Raw genomic sequence first — 26,555 nt, 5'->3', positions numbered from 1 at the left:
TTTGTTCATAAAATAAACAGCAGTAGTTTGAGTAATTCAATAACAGCCTCTTACCATTTCACAGTGATCATTGCAGAATCTTTTTCAGGCTAAAGGTGTAATTGGCTACAGATCAATAAGTAATTTCTCTTAGAAGGACAAAGGTCTTGTTTGCTTTCATATATACACATATATATGAAATAATATATTAAATAGCATAACCCTTAAATCAGAGCTGAGTAAATATATTTTTTGAATGTCACAATTGCTCTAAGCAGCAGCAAGATTCCTTACTGCCCTGTGAAGTTTATCTCAACTGATCATTTATTTATGAAGCTATAAAAATCCAAATGCTTTCACTTTTGATTGTTAGGCATTTGCTGAAAGGCAGGTGAAATTACTTTCCTAGGGTTGCCATTTTATGACAAGTGCATTTTGAGTAAAAATTTACAAAGGTTCAATAATGGTTGTGCTGAGGTGTTATTTTCTGTTTATTTGTTCCCCTAAGATTAGCAATGAATTCAGCATTTGTGGCTAATGTGAAACTTTACCTGACTTACTGGAAATTCTGGAAATCTAATGTAAAAATGAGATTAAGAAAAAAACTAATAAAATCTTTTGGAATGAAAAACTTGTCAATCTGTGATGATGTACTGGAGTGACTGGTGGTTTTCCTAATTAGCTTAGAGCAAGTTTCTATCAAGAAAGAAAATGTTTGAGAACATAGCACTTGGTAAAGGCAGAACATAAAGAGGCAAACATAAACAAAATGAGCAGACTTTCATGATCAGTAGACTTAGACAATTAACAATGCTCAAGTATAGAAGAGACTGTAGAGAATCAACTATATCTGAAACTTCAAAAATAGATTCCTCTAGATGAAGCAAGAACCCCTTAGAGTGTTTGTCTGCTGGATTGTTTATAATGCTACTGGGGATCGACACCTGGGTCTTGCACATGTTACACAGGCCCTGTACCACTGATGTACAGACCTAGATCTAGAGTTCCTTGGATGTCGTATTTTTTTCTGTTTGTGATTTTGCTAAACAGAAAAATACTACTATCCCTTAGAGGTTAAAGTGAGTGTATTCTTCTTCGTGGATTATACAGAGAGCTGCAGAAATGAAGACTTACAAATGCACTTGGTATTTCCTTAAAAGTGGGATTGAAAAGAAGAGTCTGAGCTATAACATGCATTATGGAGCCTAAGGAGAAAACCTCTCTTTCATAAGCGATTATTCACCTTTTATCACCTTTTACTATGCACTTGCTGAGTCTCTATGTCAAGTTCAACAGAGCTGAGACAGAAATAAGACCATTTTTTTTTTAGAACTTTCCCGACAGCCATCAAAGCTAGTACAAAATGACCCAGAAACAATCATGTTACCATTTTCATGTCCCCAACTTAAATCCTCACATCTTTCAGGTTTCCTTCCCTTATTCCTCCCACACCATATAAGTTCAGACAATTTCTACTCTGGCAAGAAAAGAGGTAAGAACACCGAATCCAGATCTTCAGATGACACCAATACCACAACCTCCTGCTTCCAGCCAGATGGCACAGCGCTACTGAGTAATAACTTACTTTATTAACTTGGAAAATCTGCCTAGAGATGAAATTCACTCCAAAATGTTTTTGCAAGCACAAAATTGACGTGATTTCAGATTCAAAATTAAAAATAACTTTATTCCTATTATGAAGTATATGTTAACAACATATAAACACTACAGTTTATTAGCTCTATCCCAGATTTAAATTGCTTTTGGGGAATAATCCAAGAAAATATATTTTATATGAATTTATATATATATGTGCATATATATATATATATATGCAAATGCTAAGCCTATTGAAAAGTACTTACTATGTGCAGCTCCAGGTAGTCACCCAGGCCTGAGGAACTGTCCACACGCACCAACACTGCTTCCTTCTGGACAGTGCTAAACCCGATGGCCAGCCTGTCTGCTCGTGTGCTGGGGCGGTCATTGGGAGGCCACTTATATGTAATCTGTCCACCACCTTTGCTAAAGATATATGTTGTCCCAGCTGTAAAACAAAAGACACATACCATTAGTATGAATATACCAAGTCTATGTTTCCTGATGCCATGTTGATATAGCAATAAAACATTGATATTACACACAGAGCTATGGCAAAACAAATAATAGATTTCAATGAAACTTCCTCAAGAAAAAGGAAGATTTGTAACAAAATCAGTGAAGCCACTCAGTTTTTAATGTACTCATTAAATCCTCCAGCAGATATTACAGAACAAATGGTAGATTTCAACTTTCTCAATTGAGTTGGACAAGCACAGGATGTAATGGGCTTTCATTTTTGCTGCCAGTTGTAAGAAATAGTTTAGATGGAAACATGGACTGAAGGCTTTAGAAAGGCAGCAAAGGACATATCAACTTGTTTGTGAAACAAGGGCTGCATGTAGATGTGACAGGAGCCATACAGCCATACAGGGTATGCAGGGCCATACAGCCCAGTGGAATGAACTGCAGTAAACAGGTTACAAATCAAAGTTTTGTGGGAACAGGGTTTTCTTACATATGACATAAGATAACTTATGAATTAATACCCATATACCCCAGAAATTATGTCAACAAATACACATAGCAGTTGTCATCCATGGAAGTCAGGTATTACTTAACATGTATCATCTAGGGTCTGTGAGACAGACGAGCATCCTAGAGAGTCCCTCACCATCTTCACTTCTTTCAGGCAAATACTGGTTTACAGTATGGAGAATAAGGCTACAGTCTCAGCCATGAATATTAAGACTGTCCATAGAATGAGATACCAGGCATTATCCAGTGTATATAAAGAGACTGTTTCAAAGCATTAGAGTACCATACTGCTGATTTGTGAACTTCTCTCACACTGAACACAAGGAATCCCTTGAAGAAGAAGAAGACTTGGAAGATATTTCAGACAGAAAATGTGTAAGAAAGAATAAAGGAGCTGAAGAGACTGCCGGTGGTCACTAGCACTTGCTCTTCTTGTGGAAGAACCAGCTTTCTATTCCTAGAATATACATGGTAGCTCACAACCATCTGTAACTTCAAGTCCAGAGAGAATCCAATGCCTTCTTCTGACTTCGGCAGTCATCTGGCATATTTGGGGTAGATATGCATAAATGCAGGCAAAACATCCCTACATTTAATAAAATGAATAATCAGAGAGGGAGAGGAAAGAGAGAAGTAGAGACAGAGGGAGAGAGGGAGAGAAAGAGAGAGAGAATAGAAGATCTAAAAGTATCAGTCTATATTTCCAGCTACTAGAGACACTAAACAGAAAAATCACAAGTTCAAGGCCTGCCTAGACCACAGACTTAAATCATACTTAGTCTTGACAACATAGTAAGACCCAGTCTTAGAATAAAAGGGTTAAGGATGTTGAGTGATAGAGTTTTCACCTTGTAAATGCAAAGCAATACATTCAATCTCCAATGAGAAGGAAAAGAGAAAAGGGAAGGGGAGGAAGGAGAAGGGAAGGAAAGGCCCATTGCTTAGGGGTGGAATATGAAGTATCTTCCATTAGCTCATGAGTTTGAACATTTGGTCCCTATTTTGGAAGGTTATAGAACCTTTAGAAAGTAGAGTTTAAGAAAAGTGAATCACTAGCTGTGGGCTCTCTGGTCTCTCAGCCTAGTTGCACTTCCTGTCTGTCCTCTGCTTCTGGACCCAGTATAGACACAATGTCAACAGCTGCTTGAGAGTTGTGCAGACAGTTAATGGACCATAATGGACGCTGTCAACACACTGTGAGCTTTACAGTATTCCTTCCTTAGGTTGTTTTCTTAGGGTGTTTTGTCACATCAGTGAAAATTTTAATGAGACACCTTTTATGTTCTATGTCCCCGGAAGTCTCTTCACACTAGTATTACTAAGTAAGTACTTTCTGTACATTTTCATTTTTTCTGGCTTGTTATTTGATATTTTTTTTAAAGATTCTTATGGACTTTTAAAAAACTTTTTCCATGAAGACTGTCAATAAAAACAGGATGCATGAAAAAGGGACTATAGCAGTTTCACCATTGTAACTAGTGCATGCACTTATTAATTTTCTTTTTTTTAACCCATTTTGTTCCCTAACGTATATGAAACAAGGAATACTCTGAAGTAGAGATATTCTTTAACAGAAGAAAACCTAACTGGAAAGTCTGATGCTCTCTTTGAGAATTATCCATGTTGCAAATATCATTGGCTTACAATGTCTGGTGCATCTTGATATTTATTTACTCATCTATGTATTTATGCATTTATTCATTATTATTGTTATATTTTGATACAAGATTCCATTCTGGTTAGCTTCAAACTCCTACCACTGTCTCCCTAATTTGGGGATTATTGCCTGAGCTTTCATATCTGGCTAAATAAGATTTTTCAACAATATTTTTTGTGTCTATTTCATCATTCCTTTGATACAGAATAAGTATCCCATGTCATATTTGAAGAGATTCAGTTATAAAAGGTAGCTGATAATTAACATTTGGTTAACTGGATAAGTTAGTTATACCCTGGCTTTAGACACCTGCCCCAGGATGTGTGGTTTTATTACACTACTGTTTCTTTTACACCAAAACACCCAAGAAAAGTTAACTGGATATTGCAGTCTATCACATCAAAACTAGCCATCACTTGTTAGTATGTCTTAAGATTAATGACATTTCCACCTTATGACTTTGTGCTTTTCCATATGTCTCACAATGCTTGAACACACAGGTAAATATTGATGAGTTGAACATACAGGCAAATATTGATGAGGTTGTGTCTCAAATTTCTCTATAAACATTTCTAAAGGCATTATTGGCCTGAAGGTGTTTATCTAAATGTTTATAGTTTTGGTATAATAATTATAATGTAAAATATAATTATTCACAATTTGAATTAACAGTGTAGTCCAAGTGAAACCTGGACACTAGCATTTTACCAGATGATTGTTCATATGTGTGTTGGCACCAACATGTTATCAGCAGATTGTTCCTATGTGTGATGACTTTTTGATTCTTTAGGTTCACTAAAAGAAACAAACTCGCTTTTTCTTCAGGTTTATCTAAGGGGTGATTTCTTTATTGTGTCCTATACTGCCCTGCTACACTCACTATACTGAGTGGAAACTCGACAGTACAGTTTCATAATAAAGAAAAGAATTAGACAGTCACTCATCTGCTCACTCCAGCATACATGCTGACTTCTTTTCTAAGATTATATTTTGTATCAAACTTTTTTTAAAAAATCTTTTATATTCTTAAATCCCTCTTTCCATGAAGCTAGAAAATAATGCCTATAATCAAAGACAGTAGGACACTGTGATGAAACCCCAAACTCTATCTCATTAAGTATATGTCTTTGCAAATTACAAAGATGGCATGTTTGCTGCACCAGAACTTAGAAATGGTCAATAAACTCTTCCTAGGGTGGATCTCATTTCAAATTCCAGCTGTATAATAAAATACTCACAGGATCCTGAGCTAAGGACTTATTCTATACTTAGGGCTTCCTGTTTGAAAAGATGAGACCAGCATCAGTGTTTTCTAAGACTTATGTAGGTATATGAGTGCATGCAGAGAAGCACCTGGGAAATCCACATTCTAGTATATGGAAAGTGTTCAGGGAAATGGGTATGTGTGTATGTCTGTACGTGTGTGTGTGTGTGTGTATTCATGCTTCCATGTCTATACCCAAAGATCAAGAAACTATAAACAATAACATTGCAACAGTACTGACTTATTTCACTATTAGCACTTTGAGAATTTTGGATTTATTTCAAATTTATTTTCAAATCAATTACCTTTTAATAATGGACTTTTGTACATCCCAATTTTTATTTATCATCCTGTATTTCATTTCGTGGATCAGCACTGTCCTCATAAATCTATTCTATTATTGCTACTTACTTTCACTAATAGTAAAGAATAGAAGTGATATTAAATTACATCACATGGGAGGTTTTTTTGAGACATAGATTATTCACTCAGCACCATAAATCACATAGTAAGACTATATTTATACCACAAGACAAATATTAACTTGATCATTAAATAAATTATATCTATAAAAATGAACTAGAACTTTGCATTTTTTAAAAAAAAATTGTTTGTTCTTATAACATGTATCATTGTTGTATTAGTGATTTTAGAGAGATAGGAGCATATGATAACGCAGGTCCAAGCTTTATATCAATGTGGAAGGGTCTGGAGCAGTGTGCTTCCTTGACCACTTAGATATGTGTCTAGGTGCCAAGCATTAATACATCAGTGAGTGAGGACAAACTGACCCTGGCATCCATCACCACACTAAAAGCACAATTCAAACTTAAAATGGATTCTAGCGATCTCTGCATTTAATGTCTTTCAACAGTCTCTATTACTCTCCCTAAATTCATTAACAAAGCTGTCACCATCAGATTCACATTCTAAAAGGTCAACATAAGTTATGCTGGAATAAGTGCTGGAAAATATTACACATGGGTTCTAATTTCTGTTTGCATTGTCAGTGGTATTAGGACAAGAAATATTTTCAGCTCTTAATGAGCACAACTATGTATATGAAGGACACACTCTTCCTGCCTACTTTCTCATCATCCATACCCTTACAAAACACTCCCATCCCAGACTCAGTTTTATTTCAGCAAGACTCATATACTTCCCCAAACGTGTTGAAGGTGTCCGAAAAATAAATCCAGCCACTGTGCATAAGACTGTTTGATTATCGGTTGTTCCAGATGCTTGCTGCATACACAATAATGTAATTAAGTTCTGAAAAGATTAGTTTCTAACTCATAAGTACACGAATAAAAGGTTGTTTTTGAAGGCCTATAATACTTCAAATGTCACCCTGTAAGCAACATAAAACATTCAGGCCGTTACGTTTTCATTAAATGTAACAGCGATATGGTGTTTTATCTCGAGAAAGTTGTCAGAATGTCAGATAAAAATTAAAACATTATCAATGACAGCTTTTATTCATCCTATCAGCATGTTGATATGCCATTTTTAATTTAAATTTGTGGAGCACTTTTAATGTAAGGGACATATTCAGTGAAAACATAGAAAGAAAAATTAATAAAAATATCACCTTATATTACAGAAGTCTAAAAATAAAGTTACTAAATTGTGAAGCCTACAACAATATTTACAATTATTATCAGCAATAGCTAATCATAGATCATTCTTTCTCTACATAATTGTGAAAGTGTTTGTGTTCACTGAATTATCTCATGAAATCAAAGCACTATTGAGTCAATGTTTATTTTTTTAGGAAAAATGTGCACAATTACATTATATTATTAAAGATTAAAAAGCTTAAGGTAGACTTAGAGCAATGGCAGACTTAGAGCAGCTAGGAAGAGTGTGTCCTTCATGTGTTCATTAAGAGCTGAAAACATTTCTTGCTATTTCACCACAGAAGATTTATATAAAAGGACTACAGGAAAAGATGGAGTTAGTAGGCCTTTAATAAAGAAAAAGCAAGAAAGACTCAAGTAAGGGAAATTGGTAGCTACTGGCCCCAGACTCTTGATCAAAGTAGATATAAATAATTCCCTAATAATGAAAGTTCTGTCAGAGTGGTTCAATGTGGTACTCAGGTTGGACAGAAAGATAAGTCTGTCATAAATGAAAAGTTGTATGTTCTTTTAGAACCCTAAATTCCTAAAATTAAGGAAAAAATACACTGGATTTAAAAAAAAATTACCTGTTGAATTTTATTAAATTGAATGCTAACTATGAGAGCTAAGGAGAATATTGCCAATGAATTGGATTCCTCAAGTGGTACTGGAGAATGAGTGGAGACACACATCCTAAATGCCAGTCAGAGACCTGGTTATGAAAACACAGATGGGAATGCAGAGGGTCAGCCTTAGCGAGCTTCAGCTCCATCCTAACCAAGACACTGTCTCAAAATAAAAATGGTGCATGCTTACTCAGTAAGAAGCTTCCATCCAATATAACTATCAAAAAATAAATGGCAGAAAGCTATTGTGGCTTCTCTGAAGCCTGATGCAATTTCTCTCAGACAAATCAAATAGTAATTATGAAAATTTTAAAAAAATACATAGAGAAACTTGGCTTTGCTATTGATCTAACGCAGTTAACTAATAAAAATTATTTTCAATATGCAGCAGTGTGAGGTTGGGAATGGAAAGAGTCGAAAGAAAGTCCCAGAAACCAGAGATGCAAGAGGCTCCCAGGGCTCAATGGGAATGACATTACCCAAAAGGCCCAAAAGCAGGGAGATACACCCTGAAGAGAGCACTTCCAGAGACAGGCATGGCCCCAAGTTGGGGGATGGGGCCACCCATCTATCTCAAAAAATTTTAACCCAGAATTGGTTGGAGCAGAGACTGAAGGAAAGGCTACCCAGAGACTGTCCTACCTTGGAATAAATCCCATGTGCACACACTAAACCCTAACACTCTTGCTGATGCCAAGATGTGCTTGCAGACAGGATTCTGATAATGCTGTCCTATGAGAGTCTCTGCCAGCACCTGCCTAAGACAGATGCATATACAGTCAAACATTGAAGCGAGCCAGGGGATCCCAATGGAAGAGTTAAGGGAAGGATTGAAGGAGCTGAAGTGGGTTGCAACTCCATAGGAAGAACAACATTGTCAACTAGCAGACTCCTCACAGCTCCCTGAGGCTAAGCCACCAACCAAAGATCATACATGTGCCAGCCCATGGCTCTCACTATATGTGTTGCAGAGGACTGCCTTATATGGCTTCAGTGGGAGAGGATGCACTTGGTCCTGGAGAGGCTTGATACCCCAGAAAAGGGGAACACTGGAGAGGTGAGGTGTGCATGGGTAGGTGAGCACCCTCTTAGAGGCAAAGGGGAAGATGGATGGGGTAAGGGATTCATGGAGGTGGGGGACTGGGAAAGGGGACAACATTTAAAATGTAAATAAATAAAATAATTACATTTTAAATGTAACTGGTACAACCACTCTGATCCTTAATCTGTAGGTTCCTGAGAAAATTTGAAATAGATCTACCTGAAGACTCAGCTACACTACTCTTGGGTATATACCTAAAAGATGCCCCACCATGCCATAGGGGCACGTGTTTCACTATGCTCTTAGTGGCCTTTATCATGATGGCCAGAAGCTGGAAACAAACCAGATGTCCCACGACAAAAGAATGGATATAGAAAATGTTGTTCATTTACACAATGGAATACTACTCATGTATCAAGAATGAGAACATCCTGAGTTTTTCAGGCAAATGGAAAGAAATAGAAGTGCAGAATACCCAGGATCCAGAACTCAAAAAGGTGCCAAAAGCTGAAGTGCCCAAGTGAGGACACCTCAGTCCCACTTAGGAGAGGGAGGAAAGCAATCACAAGTGGAGGGGGAGGGAGGGACCTGAAAGGGAAAGTGGATGGGGGAGATGGGAGGGAGTGGGGGGGGGGAGAACCTGATCTGGTATTGAGTGAGGGAAAAGAACTGAAGCCCTGAGGGTCAGCAGAAAGAATGTAAACAGGCAACCTCAGAAGATAGGAAATTGGGGGAACTCTGCAGAATGCACCAGAGACCTGGGAGGTGACAGATTACTAGGACTCAAAGGGAGGGACCTTAGATGAATGCCTGACAGTAGGGAGAGGGAACTTATAGAGCCCACCTCCAGAAGGAAGATGGGACATCAAGTGAGGGATAAGATTGCCACCCCCACCGTCACATCTCTGACCTATAATTGCTCCTGTATAGAAGAATGAAAGGGATGGAAATGGAGAGGAGCCCAAGGAAAAGAAGGTCCAGCAACAGGCCCAAAGTGGGATCCAGCTCAAGGGGAGGTTCCAAGGCCTGACACTATTACTGAAGCTATGGAGTGCTCATAAAAGAAAGCTATCATGACTGCCCTCTGAAAGACCCAAGAATCAGATGCAGATATTTGCACCCAACCAATGGACAGAAGCAGCCAACCCCTGTTGTTGAATTAGGGAAGGTTGAAAGAAGCTGAGGAGAAGGGCAATCCTGTAGGAGGACCAGCAGTCTAAATTAATTTGGACCCCCAAGATCTCTCAAATACTGGAGCACCAAACAGACAGCATGCAGCAGCTGATATGAGGCCCCCAACACACACACAGTAGAGGACCTGTCTGTGTTCATTTAGAGATGATGCAACTAACCCTCAGGAGACTAGAGGCCCCAGCGAGTTTAGAGAGGTGGGTTGGGAGGTGGGGGTATCCTCATGGAGACAGGGTGGGGTGGGGAGGAGGTGTGGGATGTGGAGCAGATAGAGGGTAGATGGTGGGGCAAGGAATGGAATATGGAGTATAAAAATAAATTTAAAAGAAAATATTTTTTTAAAAAATATGTTAAATGTAAATAAAATAATTAAAAAAGATAAATACAAATTATTTTCTAATAAATATTCTATGTGTTTGTTTGTATTAGCTGTCACAAAAATACTATACCTTTGAAAGAAGTTCATGTAGCATCCATACATTTTATAATTTGATGTTTATGAACACTCATTTCCATGTTGTAAGTGTTCCTCTGTGCTACCTAAAATAATATTTTAAGTTTTAAATAGATCCATAGATTTCTGTTATGTATAAACTTGATGTGTGTTCAGAATAGCCACACAGAGCTTCATTGAGCTATTAGTCATGGATATCTAAACATAAAAGTTTCAATGTTATCAGTAAGGCCCACGTTAACTAGACCTAACAAAAACTGCATTGTAAATTCTAGACACTTCAAATAGAAGAAGACATAATTGGTGTTTACTTGTATTCTATAAACCCAGGACTACCCTATCAACAACTCACATCAATTAAATTTATTTGAATAGTTATTTTGTTGTTCTCTGCATTATAAGGGAACTGATTTAAATAAATGAAACCATCTGTTTTGGGATATGAAACAGTGCCTTGAAACCTCAGTCAAACCTCAGTTAAAGGCTTCCTTATAACTGAAACACAAACAATAAATGACAATTATGTATCTGTAGAAGCATTACTGTGTGTGCATACATACTGATATATTCTCAAATTAAAGTTGGGTACATTGTTAAACGTTCAAACCAGTAAGCTCTGACTTATTTTCACAATGTATGTTGAGACAGAGTCACACACAGTTGGCCATGAAATCTTGAACTCACTCTGTAGAATAACCTGGCCTTGAACCTGTGATCTTGCTGTCTTAGCTTCCTTTGTATTTAGGATTGCTAACAAGCCTAGAGCAATCATATTGTCTTTTAAAAGCTCTTGCTATTTTCTTATTGAACATGTTATTAGGGGAATATCCCTTCTAGGAATACTTGTATTCTAGAGTTTGAACTTCCAAGTGAGAAAAACTTTTGCCAAGATCAAATTCAAAGTCTAGGAACTATTTTTAGTGTCTTTGTCATAGCAATGTGACTGAGAATAAAATTAAGAAAGTGGTAGTCTTTCTGCCAGTCAGATAAGGAAATCTTATGAAGTGATCTACAAGCAAAAGCAAGTCAAGCAAAGTAATTGTAAAACTAGTAACCTCGGGAACATCAAATGTTTACGTCTTCTTCTGAAACTAGGCTCTCTCAAGCAGGTAGTGAACTTTAATAAAATGTCTCTTGTCAGGTATTTCACTGATCAATTTGTAATAGAGCTATAAGCCACAGGAATCGGGAAAGAAGAAATCACACCATCAGTTTATTTAAGAAAAATCTGATTCTTAAAAACATTAAAACCGGGCGTGATGGCTCAGGGCTCACGTCTTTAATCCCAGCACTAGGGAGGCAGAGGCAGACGGATTTCTGAGTTCGAGGCCAGCCTGGTCTACAGAGTGAGTTCCAGGACATCCAGGGCTATACAGAGAAACCCTGTCTTGAAAAAACCAAAACAACAACAACAACAAAAAAATTAACTGGGGCTGGAGAGATGTCTCAGAGGTTAAGAGTGCTCAATGCTCTTCTGACCTTCAAGCATACATGCAGGCAGAACACTGTACACATAATAAATAAATGTTTTTAAAAAGTACATTAAACTGTGCAAGCTCAAAATATTTTCTTTAAAATGAAGTCACCAATTACTTAACTTTTGCAAAATGATACCCTTTAACTTACATATTTTATACTTTTATTGTGAGTGTTCTGAAAATTAAGTTAAAATAGAAATTGCTTAAGCAAAACAGCCAAATCTGAGAGGATTTCCACCCAAAACCCAGATATTCACTCATCCACTTACTCATTCACTTTGCAAGGTCAACCATTGGCAGAAACAAAGGTTTATAGTTTTAAAATCATGTAGCTGTGTAGCCTTGGGGTGGACTATATTGTCCCACCATCAGGAATAGAACTGGCTCATATCACTATGAGTCAGAACACACAGAGTAACTCATTATTAGAGCTTATTCACATCAATTCACACGGAGTAAGAATATCCCATAGAGCCTCATGGTTGGAGCTTGATCACATCATTATGAACTAATTGCATGCATAGGGCTAGGATTTGCAAAAATAAAACCTTCAGAAAATACTAAAACTATAAGGAAGTCTATCTAAGAACTGGTATTTGTATGTGTAGAAATTATCATTCATTGTGGGAGTGAAGGAATAGGAGAAAAAAGGCTAAAGGACAGACAATGCTTCTAGTTATGGGGGAAGGGTCCAGAATTCTTATAACATCAAGAAAAAGATGCAGAAAATGGATGATGCTTAAAAAAAAGAAAAGCTTTCCTTATTTGTACATGCATTAGTGTTTGATTAATGCAGTGTTTCCTTACATGCAGGTATGTGCAGCATGTGCATGCAATTCTATAGAGGCCAGGATGGGTATTCAGGCAGGTGGCTCTGAACTACAATGTAAGGCCTGGAAATTTTGACCAAGTTCTTGGCTTGCACAGCAAGTGCTCTTAACCACTAAGTCATCTTTCTAGCCCTGAAAGAGGCTTTTTGAGTTAATGTTGAGACAGAAGCACAAAGGTGTTTATGGAGACAGGGAACACAAATATAGGCACCATGACAAAACTTCAAAAATAAAAAAAATCTGTATACACCATAAGAAGTGCTTAAGAATTTACTGCACTATGCTGGTCTTTAATGATGAATCCTGGTTATATTTTCCTATTTATCACAGAATTTCCTTCCAGCTTTATGGGAAAGTAAACCAGACCTCACTTTTAAATTTACACTTAGTAGAAAAATTAACAGTGGTAAATACATTAATAAAGGCAACATAAAATGTCTGTTTATTGCTTTATTATCAGCTCATGCTCTGAAACAACTTATGAAGATTGTAAGATGTATAACACTGACTCCTCAGTGTAAAGTACCCATCTACTTTCATATGATTATTTCAAGAAGCAGAAAACCTAGATCGTTGAACCGCTTACTATGACAAGCAATTCTGGGTCTTTATAAAATGTAAAGTTTAAATACTGAAGTGATTGAAGCTGAAAAAAATTTTTAGTCAGTGAAATTCAACAAAGAAAATGAAGTTTGAAAGTAATAGTGTTGTTGTTGGTTTAGTTTTTGTGTGTGTGTGTGTGTGTTATTGTTGTTGCTGTTGTTGTTGTAATGATTGTCTGTGGAGATCTTTCCATTTCATCCCCGACCCATGCAACAACGCAGTAGTATGTATGACAGGACTTTTGAAATTGGAATATCTGAAACATTATAGTGACCAATCAGATCAGAAACAAGTCAGAATCAAACAATGTCTTCTTTTGGATTAGGGTACTCAATATTTTATTTTTGTAGACTAAACTACAAGTTGGCTCTACTCAACACCTCAGATGCTCAGATTCTCCCAAGATCGGATCTCAGCAGACCCTTAGCTTGGAATACATGTCTTTAAAGTCTAGAGTAGTTAAAAAGTACCCAGGAATGCACTTGAGAATGCACTTGAGAAAGTGATACCGAACGAGGAGCAGAGGTGGGCTAAGTAGGCTTCCACCCTTAAACACTTGGATTTAGGAGCATTTGAAAATATTTAATTCATTTAAAATTGCTTATTGTATTTAAATGAAGTTTGAATGCCATCTGCCTGTGAAGTGATTTAAATTAAGTTTTACGGCTCTTATGGGAAAGAGGGGCCATTTCTAAACCAGTTTAATAAGTCTACTGCCATCAATCACTAATTAGAATTAATTATTAAGGCTTCGGTTTCCTTACTCAAATATTCTAAGTCATTCATCAAAGGGATGACGTGACTTTCTGTTCCTTCTTTAGAGTACAGAGCCCATCGCCATATATAACTCTTGCATAAATGTTACTGAAGTGATTATGTCAGTCAGATGTGTAACAATCACACCATCTAAAAGCTGCACTTAAACAAGAGAGCAGTATTTTTGGAACAGCAGGCAGTATAAAAGTGCTTTGTGAATATTAACATATTCTAGCAAATTAGTTTGCACTCATTATCATAAGCAATTACTTACTGTTTAGATCAGCTCCCTTTAAATTGGCAAGCAATTTTCAAGAATTAAAACACAACACTGAAAGTTACTGAAAATTCAACACTATCCGAGCACCTTGTACTCGGTGCAGTTACTCATGAACCATACCTCGCATTAATATGAGAAGGGGGTGGTTCCATGGACTTCAGTGCAAGTTCGTTTATATGCTATGAAAAGAATTGTGTTCTAGGAAGTAGTAATAGGGGGGGGGGGCTTAAGAAATCGGAAGAGCAGCTGGGCGGTGGTGGTGCACACCTTTAATCCCAACACTTTGGAGGCAGAGGCAGGCGTATTTCTGAGTTCGAGGCCAGCCTGGTCTACAAAGTGAGTTCCAGGACAGCCAGGGCTACACAAAGAAACCCTGTCTTGAAAAAAACAAACAACAACAACAACAACAAAAAGGAGGGCTCCACACCCTGCAGGTGAATGACTCGTTTTATTAAATTCTGGTAGTTTGGTAATCTAAAGCATGCCTTGAGTTATTTCGGATTATTCTGTTTTCCCTTTACAGAAAGTTTCTGCTACCTCAAATGTCCTCCTCATTTGCATCTGGGACAGAGTGGCTAGTGTTTGCTGCTGTACATTTCACCTGCCTTAGTAACAGAACACTCCAGAGTTAGCAAGGCAACTGGCTTCCCATTCTCCTTTGCAGGCTGAAGGAGTTTCATGTCACATGGTAGTGGCCAACAATGCATGGACAGAATGGATGGGCAATTCTCCCTGCTCAGGACTTGAAGTGACAACAAGCTTTCCTGGAATCTTTACTTTTTTCTAGTTGCTTGAGGCTCATTGGAGAACACTACACATTGGCTACTGTAGCTTCCTAACCCATAATCATCAAGATGGAAACACTTTTGTTAGGAAAACCATCATATATTTTGGACAGAACTGTGTATTTCCTGGTCCCATTTTTATAGTAAAAATGCTTATATTGCTTTAAAAAAAATGACAAAACATTCCCCTGTGGTTTCCTTTATCCTCAATAAACCCAAGGAAGTTTAATGTGAAAGCTATCATTACCTCTTAGATTCAAAAGGAAATGATATCCACAGTATTTACTTATAATCATGAAGTAATTTTGAACTTCCTACCACAACCTTTCCTTAGAAGATTATTAAGAATCTATTACCCTTTTCAGAGTAAAGGTTTTTACTTTACCTGGAGAGCTGTCAAGTACTTTTGTCATTCCCCAATTCTTTCTCCCTTTCAAACACAAACTATGTGAATTTGCAAAACAAAATACAATGTGCAGTTTAGAAATCTGAAGGCTAATTAATAAAAGGAACTGAGCCACATAGTTGACTACAGAGCACCTATTTAAAACCTAATTGTAAAGACGTAGAGACACAAATCCAACATCTTTTCACTTTCAAAACCTAGTTATCAAGAAAGACCTTCCAGTGTCCCTTCTAGAGTACACCCTGACTCTCCACTTAGCAAACAGGGGGCCTTCCTAAGAAGTTGTGTAATATGTATGACTCTATCCTTACTTAGCATACTCTACTGTTTTCCCATTAGCTAATTCTTGAGCTTCTTAAGTAAGCTCCAGCCTTTTATTTGCTTAGTTCAGCCTCTCTCTGCATGACTATTTAACGCATTCAGTAGAAGTTTGATTTGATATTCATGACCCATTAATCATTTTCTTGCCTCAAAAGTAGCACTTGTAAGGAAGTTATGTTTACAAAGTTATGTTTCTTGTAAGGAAGTTATGTTTAGAAAGGTCTCTCCTAATCTGTACTTCATCACAATAAAAACACATAAACAAATATTTCTTTCTTCAAATAATGCAAAATACCTACTGAGAAGTTTAGTGGATTTCTGTTCAATGACATCTTATGCACAAATCAAAATGTTAACTAAAATTGTAGAAATAATTTAAGGAACATTCAACAAGAAATGTTACAACTCTGGTTGTGGGTCAGAACTTTGTATCATGTCAGCTGGCTACAACAGTTAGAGTCTAAAATGGTTGCCAGGTTGACTACCAGACAGTCTCTAACATTATTAGATCCCCATTCACAGGCTAAATTACACTTCCTCCTTGTCTTAACAGTTGACTCTTCTGTGGTCACAACAGAAAGAAACACAAATGGAGCAAAAGAAGATAAAATTCCCCACAAACTCTACCCTCAGATCAAACATAAAATGCTTCTCTACACATGTTGTCACTGTTTACCCCTTAGTTGTAAAATTGATGTATAAATTAATGTACAATTTCCCTTCTTCTTAGTCAAAAATAAACATTTATATCATTCCTCAGGTAGTTTTCAGATCTGCTACAAGTCCAACATATGAAGTGGAAAAATGTCCATATTCAGAGGCAAAAAATTAAATGGAAATGGTTTGTATTGCTGAACAATAGTATTTTATTTCAGTTTCTAGGACATATTTATGAAAAGCAAATGTATACAAATAGACTACATTCTACATATTTTATATGTGATTTGTATTAGTTCTTCTGCTGTGGACTACCTTGGTTCTGTTTGTATTTTGAGGCTAATCCTGCCAAGGAGCAGATCTCATACTCAAGTGATTCCATGTGAAGTGGCTCCCCAATTTTACTGGTCAAATAAAGCCTAGAGTCTGCAATTGGGCAGTGGAAGGGAAAAGCATGGCTTCAAGTTTTAGAGAAGGAGAGGAAATAATGAAGAAGGTGACAATAAGATATGGGGGAGGGGTGGCGGAGAAGAAGAAGGAGGAAGAGGAAGTAGAAGATGGAGCAGACCCATGTGTCCTGGAGGAGCCACAAGTAGCTAGGGATCTCATAGCTAAGGAATAGAGTAGTGTAGTGGTATATCTGCCCAATATAGGCATGCAGCTTATAAATGTTATCCCTGTGTTGGATGATCTTTGCACAGGCATATTGGGGTTGGAGATTTACCAATACAAATCTGGCTCCTATAAATATAAAAGTCTCTAGCATTTTGCTTTCACGGGGCTAAGGGGAACTGAGTGGGTCTGGGGGATCATTGGCATTCTACAGACCACCCATGGGAATGGATAGATTGTGGAACAGCAGCAAGCAGAGACTTGGAGAGCTAGTGTGACTAGGGTGGTTGCTGGTTCCAGAGCCTAGCCCAACCAAGCATGGAATATAAAATTACACACAACACTCTTTGTCTGGGTTTAATTTAGATACAAGATCTTTGTATGCGGTCTAGGCTGATTTGAAACCAGTCATTCTCTTGTGTCAACTTTCAAGTGCTTGGATTACAGCCATGTTTCACCTTGCCCTGTATAATATTTGTTTTTCCAAATAATTATTGTCTTGACAATAAGATGTTTTTGTTCGTAGCTGGATTTCTATCACTGCATGTCTCACAAAAATCCACAATTGATGTGATGAATAAAATAAAATATACAATATTAAAAATTATTTTGATAATAAATTCATTTTTGTTACATGTTTAAGACCAAGCATCTCTGTATTATACATACAACAAAGAACATATGTTTGGGAAATTGGATAAAACTTCCATGTTACAACTATTTTTCAATATCTTGAAAAGAAATATAATTTATAAAACATGAATACAATGCTATAAACTTAAAATAGTTACAAAAGAGAAAAAATAAATATTAAACAAAGAAAACAAAAAACTCCCATGATGACTTTTTTTCCAATGTTAAATTTTAGAAACAACAGAAAGTTTTAATATTTTTTTTTATTTTCACATGTTACTTTGGAGCAAATTTTTGCACATATTTGAGTAATTCTATAATTTGTACATTGTTTCTTTCAAGCTTATACTAAAAACTGATATGAATTATATGTATATATGCATATGTGTAGAAATTGATAAGCATTTATGTAAAATAGCCCTCCAAAAAAATGGAAGGAATGTCAAAGGCTAGCTTCTCCTTGAAGAATGTTCTAAATGAATTCTACTAGAATTCAAACTATTTCAAAACAAAACAAGCAATATCTAAACTAAAGAAAAAAATTTAAGGTGGTAGATCATTTATTCTTATGCAAATAAATATTAAAAACAATCAGTAGAGGTAACATTTAAAAGAGTAGAAAAGTAAGGTTCATTCATGCTTACCCCCACCAAGATGCTACTGTTTTGTACAAATAACTTCAAAATTGTGTAGATATTTTCAAGTATTTTTATTTTTCTACCACTTACTCTTTGTAAGCAATACTTATTTTCACAATGTAGCTACCCTGTCTTTATGTATTTTAACAACCATTTTTCTCCTTGTACTGTATTACAGGTTTAAAAGTATCAATTCCTAAGAAAGCAGACAGTTTTCCTTCTAGTCCAGGCAGTGATACCATAAGCCTCACACTATTACCATCCCAGGATAGCATATGTGGAAACTCATGTTTTCACTATAATGTAATTGGGTGACGCCCCCCACACCACACACACACACACACACACACACACACACACACGCACACAACTTGGAGATTTGGTGCCTACAAGGAACGGATAAGATGCCAGTGCGTAAGACATTTTTAACACAGCAGCAGTGGTCTTTCCACATCAGGTAACAAGCAGGTATCGAGTCCAAAATCAGTTACCAAGCCCTATACGAATTTCTGTTCATACTTATCCCAAAATGTCAAAAGAGACTCATAGTATGATAGTTATATCAAAACCGAATGAATCTGAGAAGATTAATATAGTTGAAGAAGTGACATAGTTATATATCAATTTGGCAAGATTATCATGAATTTTATGCAGAAATGGGATGAATGGGAGGACACTCAGGCAAGGACACACCTCAGGAGGTTAGATTCAGCAGAAGAGTAAAGTATAATAACATAAACTAAGATACTTTCACTGTAGGTATTGGAGGAGTGTGGCAGATACCGATTCATATAGGAATGATAACGGAAAGGAAAAACAAACAAGCAAATTAGAAGTTACACCTACACTGTGAACCCAGAAAAGGAGTGGATGCTGTGCCAACTCAAATAGGAAATATCAGAAAGGAAATGGTTAAATAACATGATGAATTTGTGCTTGAATTAAGCACCTGAGTCTTTGAAGGCCTCTATTTTATACACTGAAAGGGGTCCTGGAAGAGGCTGTTTCTATATTCTGCTGAGTAAGGAAGAATGCAAGTTAGATGCTATGTTCAAATAAAAAATATCATCAATAGTTCTTCCTAAAATAGTTTTGGCAAAACCATAGGTCAGAATCATGTCTTCCTTGTATACATCTCCTCTGTAATGGTCCCCAAATATAATCCTGGGAATTTAGTATGACATTTGCATGAAGCTAGTGTGAACTGGCCATATCAGTCATCTGCGTATTTGAATTGCCCTGTTCTCGTTCTTTCAGTAGCTGAAGAGATTGTTTAAAGGGGGTCTACTACTTATTATTGTCCTGCATGTCTTTTGGTCTTTTGCTGTCTATGTGTTGGCCTGGTGGATGGGGGCTTACTTGATTTCCTTTCTCTAGCTATCAAGACTTGTTTTAACTACTTGCTGGATTTTGTGCTCTCTCCATAAGTAAGAATAAGGGCAAATGCAATGAGACTGGCTGAGCGTTTCTCACAGCCTTTCTACAGATAGAATTATCTGTATTTCAGCATACAGTAGTGGGAGAGAATGTGTTGGAAGCATTACTGTTGGAAAATGGTCTATGCTATATCACCGCAGTTGCTGACAGCATAAAGCACTCTAACTCTAAAACCTTTCCTGAAAAAGTAAGATTGAGGTATAGCAGTTTTCTCAATTAATCATTTTCTCTAGGAGGGAGGAGATGATCGTAGAATTCCAGAGGAAAAACATAGCTGCTGTGACTGAAAGGCAAAGCCCTGGAAGACCTGGAATGCTCCTTTTCAGCTGTATTAAACAGCTGCTGGAAGAGGAAGCCCTGGAGCCTTTGAGCTGCAGAGGAGACCTTTTAGACCTGTTGATCTGTGTGCAGAGTCTCAGGGTTATCATGCTTGGATGGGATTTTTAGTGAGTCAGCTTCTTTACATTCATCACTTATAGGAGCAGAGGAGATGACTGTCTTTCCCTCTTTGGCTAGAGTCCTACCTCACAGTCTTTTAAGATTGAGGAATCTTGAAAAAAAGAAAAAAGGGGGTGTTCAAGAAATGAGAGGGGAAGGGTCTGGCTACTTTAACCCAAGAATGTAGCAGAGCCTTTACATAAACAAAAGGTTTAAGTGGTATGGATAAGGGGGATTAAAACATAGAGGTCTGACATGATAAAAATATTTGAATTGTCTTAAACACAGTTTTATAGTGTTTGACAGAAAAGATTCATAGTTAATGTTTCTTTATTTGGGAACGGTCCATTGTTCCCAGACACTGTGTTTCCTCATGCATTGCCTGAACAACCCCATCCCCACCGTCCACCCTCTGTTGTACAAGACTGACTTTCCATGTTTCTTTTCTCCACCACTTTTATCTAAGGAGCTGCCAAGATTTACAGCTTGACTGGCTTATTCTTTCTCTCAATCTCTGATAAAATTATCCTTGAATTTTGCTCTGTTGAGTCTGTTTTTAGAATTATTTTATTAACAAGACTGCCACACCAAAATGTCACCCTGATTTCACTGGTCATATATGGCACCTAATGTGGAGTATGCCAAATAACCTTAGGAACAGAAATACCTACAAGTGCACAGTTGTTACAAACATCAGGGCATACCTGGGACAAAAAAGTTTCCATTCATCTTGGACACATGATCCTTATAGTAGGGAAATCAAGAGGTATAGAAAGGAACAATTAATTAGTCCCTCTCTATCATGCATAACAAACACCAACAATTAAAATGTCAATGTTTAGTTGGTTTGCTTGCTTGTTTTCTTTATGGAAAGAAGCAAATTGTAGTAAAATCAATCCTAAGTAATTCAGTGAAATAAGATTCCCAAGACAGAGTAGCCAAGCAGGATTAATTCCGACTGTAAGAGGAACCACAGGACAGCATTTGCAGCTACAAACCTAAAGAACACATTCCAGCAAATCATAATCAAGACAGTCAACATCCTCATTCTCCTCTGCAATTGCTCTGTGGTCACTCACTCCAAAACACAGATCCCGTTTTCAGAAGGCTAAACTGGGTGCCCAAGAGAGAGAGAGGTGTTCAATAAATTTTACGTAACCCTGACCTTAAAGAAAGAACTCCAAAAAGGATTTGTGGGGATCCACTGAGTCTTTGCAGCACCACCCTACTCCCCCAACAAACCAAGTCCCCTTCAGAGCAAGAGAAAGATAAACAACCAGTGTAATTAAACTATTAATTTATTAACTCTTTTTCTATTCTTCCAGGCTTTCATCATTGAATGGAAAGCCCTGAAATTGTAAATGTCCTCCAAATATTAAGAGCCATCCCTATTACGTATACCTAGCCTTCAGCCAACTGAAGCCCTGCAAATGAACTCACACACACCATCTCTCAAAATATTGAATGATTTTTCCCAGGGTTTGCTTACCAACTTTATGCAATGAGGTAAGCCTCCAAGGTAAGCCCAGAGAAGTCCATTTTTTTCCAGCAGTTAAATTGAAAGTTTACAAACTGAAGACTCCCCTCAGACTACTTTGAAAGTAGCCAGATTACTTTCAGGCCAAAGGGACAGGAAGTCAGCACAGAATAAAGTGCCCACTAAAAACATGGGAAACAAACTGAAGTCCAAAAGTCTCTACAGACCTAACTCTCATCATGTAAACATGCTCAGAGAATAATAAACTTCAGGTTAGCTACTAAAATGACTTAGGTATAAAATACTAAGGCAAATGATATTACAGCAAATAGTGCCAATACAAGGTTCTTTCATTCTGAGAAAATGTTTGCACTATAAATTATGCATAAGTAAACAATTTTACTCTTTCTTTAATTGAACCGTGCACCTCACTCAGTAGAGCCCGATCTGCACCCTGAGTTCATTAATACATTCTACTTGGTTTTGTTGGGAGTACAAACACAATCGCATGTGAACAGGATTAGAAATCCATCAATGCACAGGGAAGCAGTAAGCCTTGATCACGGATACGTCGATCTTGTCCTAATTCATCACTGTGACTTTGCCAAAGCTGTTAAAACTCTCCAATAATCCTCATTTTCATCTGAAATTCGGCTGTGGCTGTTCCAGGAACTCTCTGCTCATTTGCAACTCTATTCTCTGAGTCAAGTATCACTCTACTGAAACTACTGCGAAGCTTGAACTTGAGCCCAGGTCTACACTGAGCATGAAGTAGGAAGTTCTATTTACTAGTGAGGCAGAGGGGCTGAAAATATGCTATGGCTTCTTTGGCTAGATGCATGTTTATGTCTTTTTTGACTTTACTTAATAATTGTACAAAAAATTTCTATGCTTTATGGTTCTGAAATGATGTGGTAGGAGTTATTTTATCTAATGCAGTAATTCTTTCTATACTTATAATAAACCAAGACCTAAATACAGAAATAATATAATATACCGTGTGCACATCAAAGCCATTAATGCTTTTTAATTCCAGAAATCATATGCGTTACATGACTGCTCTAGCAACTCCACCCAAAACCAATACAAAACACATAGAAATGATACTTTAAAATGAGACATGGGTTTATTCAAACCTAGTCATGTAATTACAGAGGTGTTCCTAGTATAAAATCTATAATTATGATAGTTACACTGAAACAGGTTGGGTTAAATGTTATTAAGCAAAAACCGCCCTGGCTGATTTGTTTTGTGAATACATGTTAAGATAATTCCTACTTAGAAAAGCAGACTCATTGCAAGCTGGAATTATTTTTGAAACTTGGTAGGTTCTATTGTCACAAATATGATTCAGATCCCGAAAAGGATCCCCTATTCTAGCAGTCAAATTAAGTCATGAAAATAGGAAGAAATGTCAAAGAAATACTATGCTCTGCAGATGTAACTGGAGGTATTATATCCTCTGCTTGCTTTTCTTGATGAAAAATACTTGGCAACAACAGAGTGCCCCAAAGCCTATGAAATCTTATTTGCAGATAACCATGCACAGATTTACAAGGTGTCTTAGGTAGGGTTCTATTGCTGTGAAGAGATATGACCACAGCAGCTCTTATAAAAGGAAACAGTGAATTGGGCCCTGCTTACAGTGTCAGAGGTTTAGTTCATTATTGTCATAACATGCAGGTAGATGGGGTGCTGGAAAAGCTGAGAATTTTATGTCTTGATCCAAAGAGATCAGGTAAAGAGACTGACACACTAATCCTAGCCCTCTAAGCCCACCTCCAGTGACACACTTCTTCCAGAAAGGCCACATCTACTCCAATAAGGCCATACCTTCTAATAGTGCCACTTTCTATAGGCCAACCATTCAAAAGCAGGAGTCTGTGGGGACAATACTATTCAAAGCAACACACGAGGCCACAGCTCTGTTGTTGTTAATGTGTTTAGGGTGTTGAACAAAACAGTTCAGCCTTTCTAAAGATACCCAGTTGAATTATCAACAGTGCTTCTTTCTACACTAATAATTATCTTGGGATGTCACTGAACCTTTTCACTCAAAGTAGAAAGCCAGGCTTTTATGAGGTATCCCAAACTTGTTTAGTGAATGTTATCACATTGCATTTTATTTTAAGTGTGGTGGGGAGCATACCATTTATGGTATGGAGAAAGCACGTGCACCAGATGACCTGTCAAGGTTAAATGGAGAACATTTACATATCTCTTCGATGATATATTGATCAGGTTTAAAACTTCCCTTCAGTAGTTTCACACAACTGTTCCATAAGTGAGAAACATAACACAATACACTTACTACAAGTACACCCCATTCACAATGTATAAATATGCTTAGGGTGGTCACTACCACTCCACTCTTTGCAGGGAACACATGAAAAATAAACCATTGTATATTGGTTATTCAAGCATACCATCAATAATGGTTGGAAACAGTTATGTGTCAAGCATAGCAGAATTAATTATAGTTTGTGACTAAATGTCTATTCTTGCCTCTGATGGTCAAAGCTTCGAAACAAGCTACTGCTTGCTAACATACACTCAGTCCTGAGACCTGAAGGCAGAACTTTTTCTGTGTGAAGTTAAAACCTTCTTTCCACAAGTTATAGGAACAGCATTGCTAGATCCTCACTGAAGAACTTAACTAGAAAGTGCTCTGCCTATTAATGCTTGGCTCCTTTAATCAAAGCCCCCATTATTATTACCATAGTACCATAAAAAGTCTTCATAAGGTTTGCTGCATTACACTATAAACTACTGGTTTCATGACAGAGTATCCAAGACTATTTTTGGTACATTTCATAAAATTCCAACCAATTTGGAAGGAAAATAGACATTAAAAAGAGGAAACAGCAGTGCTCTTCAGGTTTGGATGTACTGCATTTTAAGGGATGACCATTGTCACAACTAAAACAGAACACAGACCCACACATTCTCACAGAAACCTGTATTAAACATTAAGATGTCGATGGAATGTACTAATAAAATATGAGTTAATCATCTATTTTCATAGAAGTTTTTTTTCTTATATAAAAAAAAGGGAATAATTGGATGCAGGTCAGTGAAGGCCTCCTTCCCTGCAAACTTCTCACTGCTCTCATGCACATACATAAAACACTGTACACAAGAACCTAGCATCCATACATAGAAATAATTCCTCTTTATTAAAGAATGCCTACTCTTATGTTTTCAAATGTAGGAGAGGAAAAGTTAAATCTTGTAAAAAGGTCAAGTAAACATAGAAGTTTGATTGTCAATTTTGAGTCCATTCCTATTTTTACAAGAACCACTCCTAATGGACCTGACTGGTCCAATCCAACTGGAAGAATATAAAAATACACCCTGTGCTTAGCACAGCACTGAGATAAAGAAGACCAAACATGGGTCAGGGCTGCAGGCTAACATCAACTATAACAACAAATTCTAGGCAAAAAAAAAAAGAAAAAAAAAAAAAAAGGAAGAGCTTGGCCTAGGCATGGTGGTCAAGTAGGATGGGAAGAGAAGTTATTTGCCATAATATTAACTAGGTTGACCTCTAACCTTGCCAACTTTGGTCATTTTATAGTTTTCCTTTATGTATCCTTTCCTGGCATTCATGAGTTCACTGGGAAGGTTGGCTTCTAGCTGACTGGCACCAAAGGATACTCCTAACATGTAAAAAGGTATAATGACAACCTACTGCAATGTCTAATTGCTTCACGATTACTTGGCTAAAGGAGTATAGAAAGTGAATTGCTCTTGCTCATTGTAGAAGAGCACAGGGACACTTGGCTTAATCTCTGTGTACAGACAGCATCGCTACCTAGGGAATTAATTACTTGCTTTGTGCACACCTTATGATCATGTCTCTTGAAAGAACTCCCAAAGCAATGTTTGCTACAGACCCACTGCTACTATGTTTTCAGAGTCTCCTGTGCTCTGTGAAGCTGTCAGAGAGATGGAAAAATTGCTTGCTTCTCTCTTTTGCTAAACAGAAGAAAGAGAGTAGAGCAAATAGGAGAAATGTTTGTTTTGGTATTTTCTTTATTTACATTTCAAATGTTATCCCCTTTCCTAGTTTCCCCTCTGAAAATCCCCTATCTCCTCCCCATCCCTCTGCTCCTCAACCCACACACTCCCATTCCTGGTCCTGGCATTACCCTTTATTGGGGCATAAAACCTTCACAGGACCTAGGGCCTCTCCTCCCATTGATGACTGACTAGGCCATCCTCTGTTACATATACAGCTAGAGCCACAAGTTCCACCATGTGTTTTCTTTGATTGGAGGTTTAGTTCCAAGGAACTCTGGGGGTACTGTTTACTTCATATTGATGTTCCTCCTATGGGGCTTCAAACCCCTTCAGATCCTTGGGTAATTTCTCTAGCTCCTTCATTAGGGACCTTGTACTCCATCCAAAGGATGATTGTGAGCATGCACTTCTGTATTTGCCAGACACTGGCAGAGTCCCTCAGGAGACAACTATATCAGGCTCCTGTCTGCAGGCTCTTGTTGGCATCTGCCATAGTGTCTGGGTTTGGTGGTTGTTTATAGGATGGATCCCCAAGTAGGGCAGTCTCTGCATGGTCGTTCCTTCAGTCTCTACTCCGAACTTTGTCTCTGTAACTCCTTCCATGGGTATTTTGTTCCCCCTTCTAAGAAGGATTCTGAGCTTTTGGGCTAATATCCACTTATCCGTGAGAGTATATCATGTGTGTTCTTTTGTGATTAGGTTACCTCACTTAGGATGATAACCTCCAGATCCATCCATTTGTCTAAAGATTTCATAAATTCATTGTTTT

General features: G+C 37.3%; 1 protein-coding gene across 42 annotated transcripts in view; it reads right to left on the bottom strand.

Moving 5' to 3' along the window:
• Positions 1 to 26,555, bottom strand: part of Nrxn1 (neurexin 1) — a 1,038,549-nt gene that overhangs the window by 316,173 nt on the left and 695,821 nt on the right. For all 42 annotated transcript variants that reach the window (XM_085832802.1, XM_085832806.1, XM_085832815.1 and 39 more), the window contains one exon: positions 1,845 to 2,026. In XM_085832802.1, coding sequence (XP_085688928.1) covers positions 1,845 to 2,026 — 182 coding nt within the window. The remainder of the gene's footprint in view (positions 1 to 1,844; positions 2,027 to 26,555) is intronic.

Source organism: Mus caroli, unplaced genomic scaffold (genome assembly GCF_978045245.1).
Source record: "Mus caroli unplaced genomic scaffold, Mus_caroli_1 scaffold_18, whole genome shotgun sequence".
Classification (NCBI taxonomy): domain Eukaryota; kingdom Metazoa; phylum Chordata; class Mammalia; order Rodentia; family Muridae; genus Mus; species Mus caroli.
The sequence above is the reverse complement of the archived record's forward strand: the minus strand, read 5'-3'. Positions and strand labels throughout refer to the sequence as shown.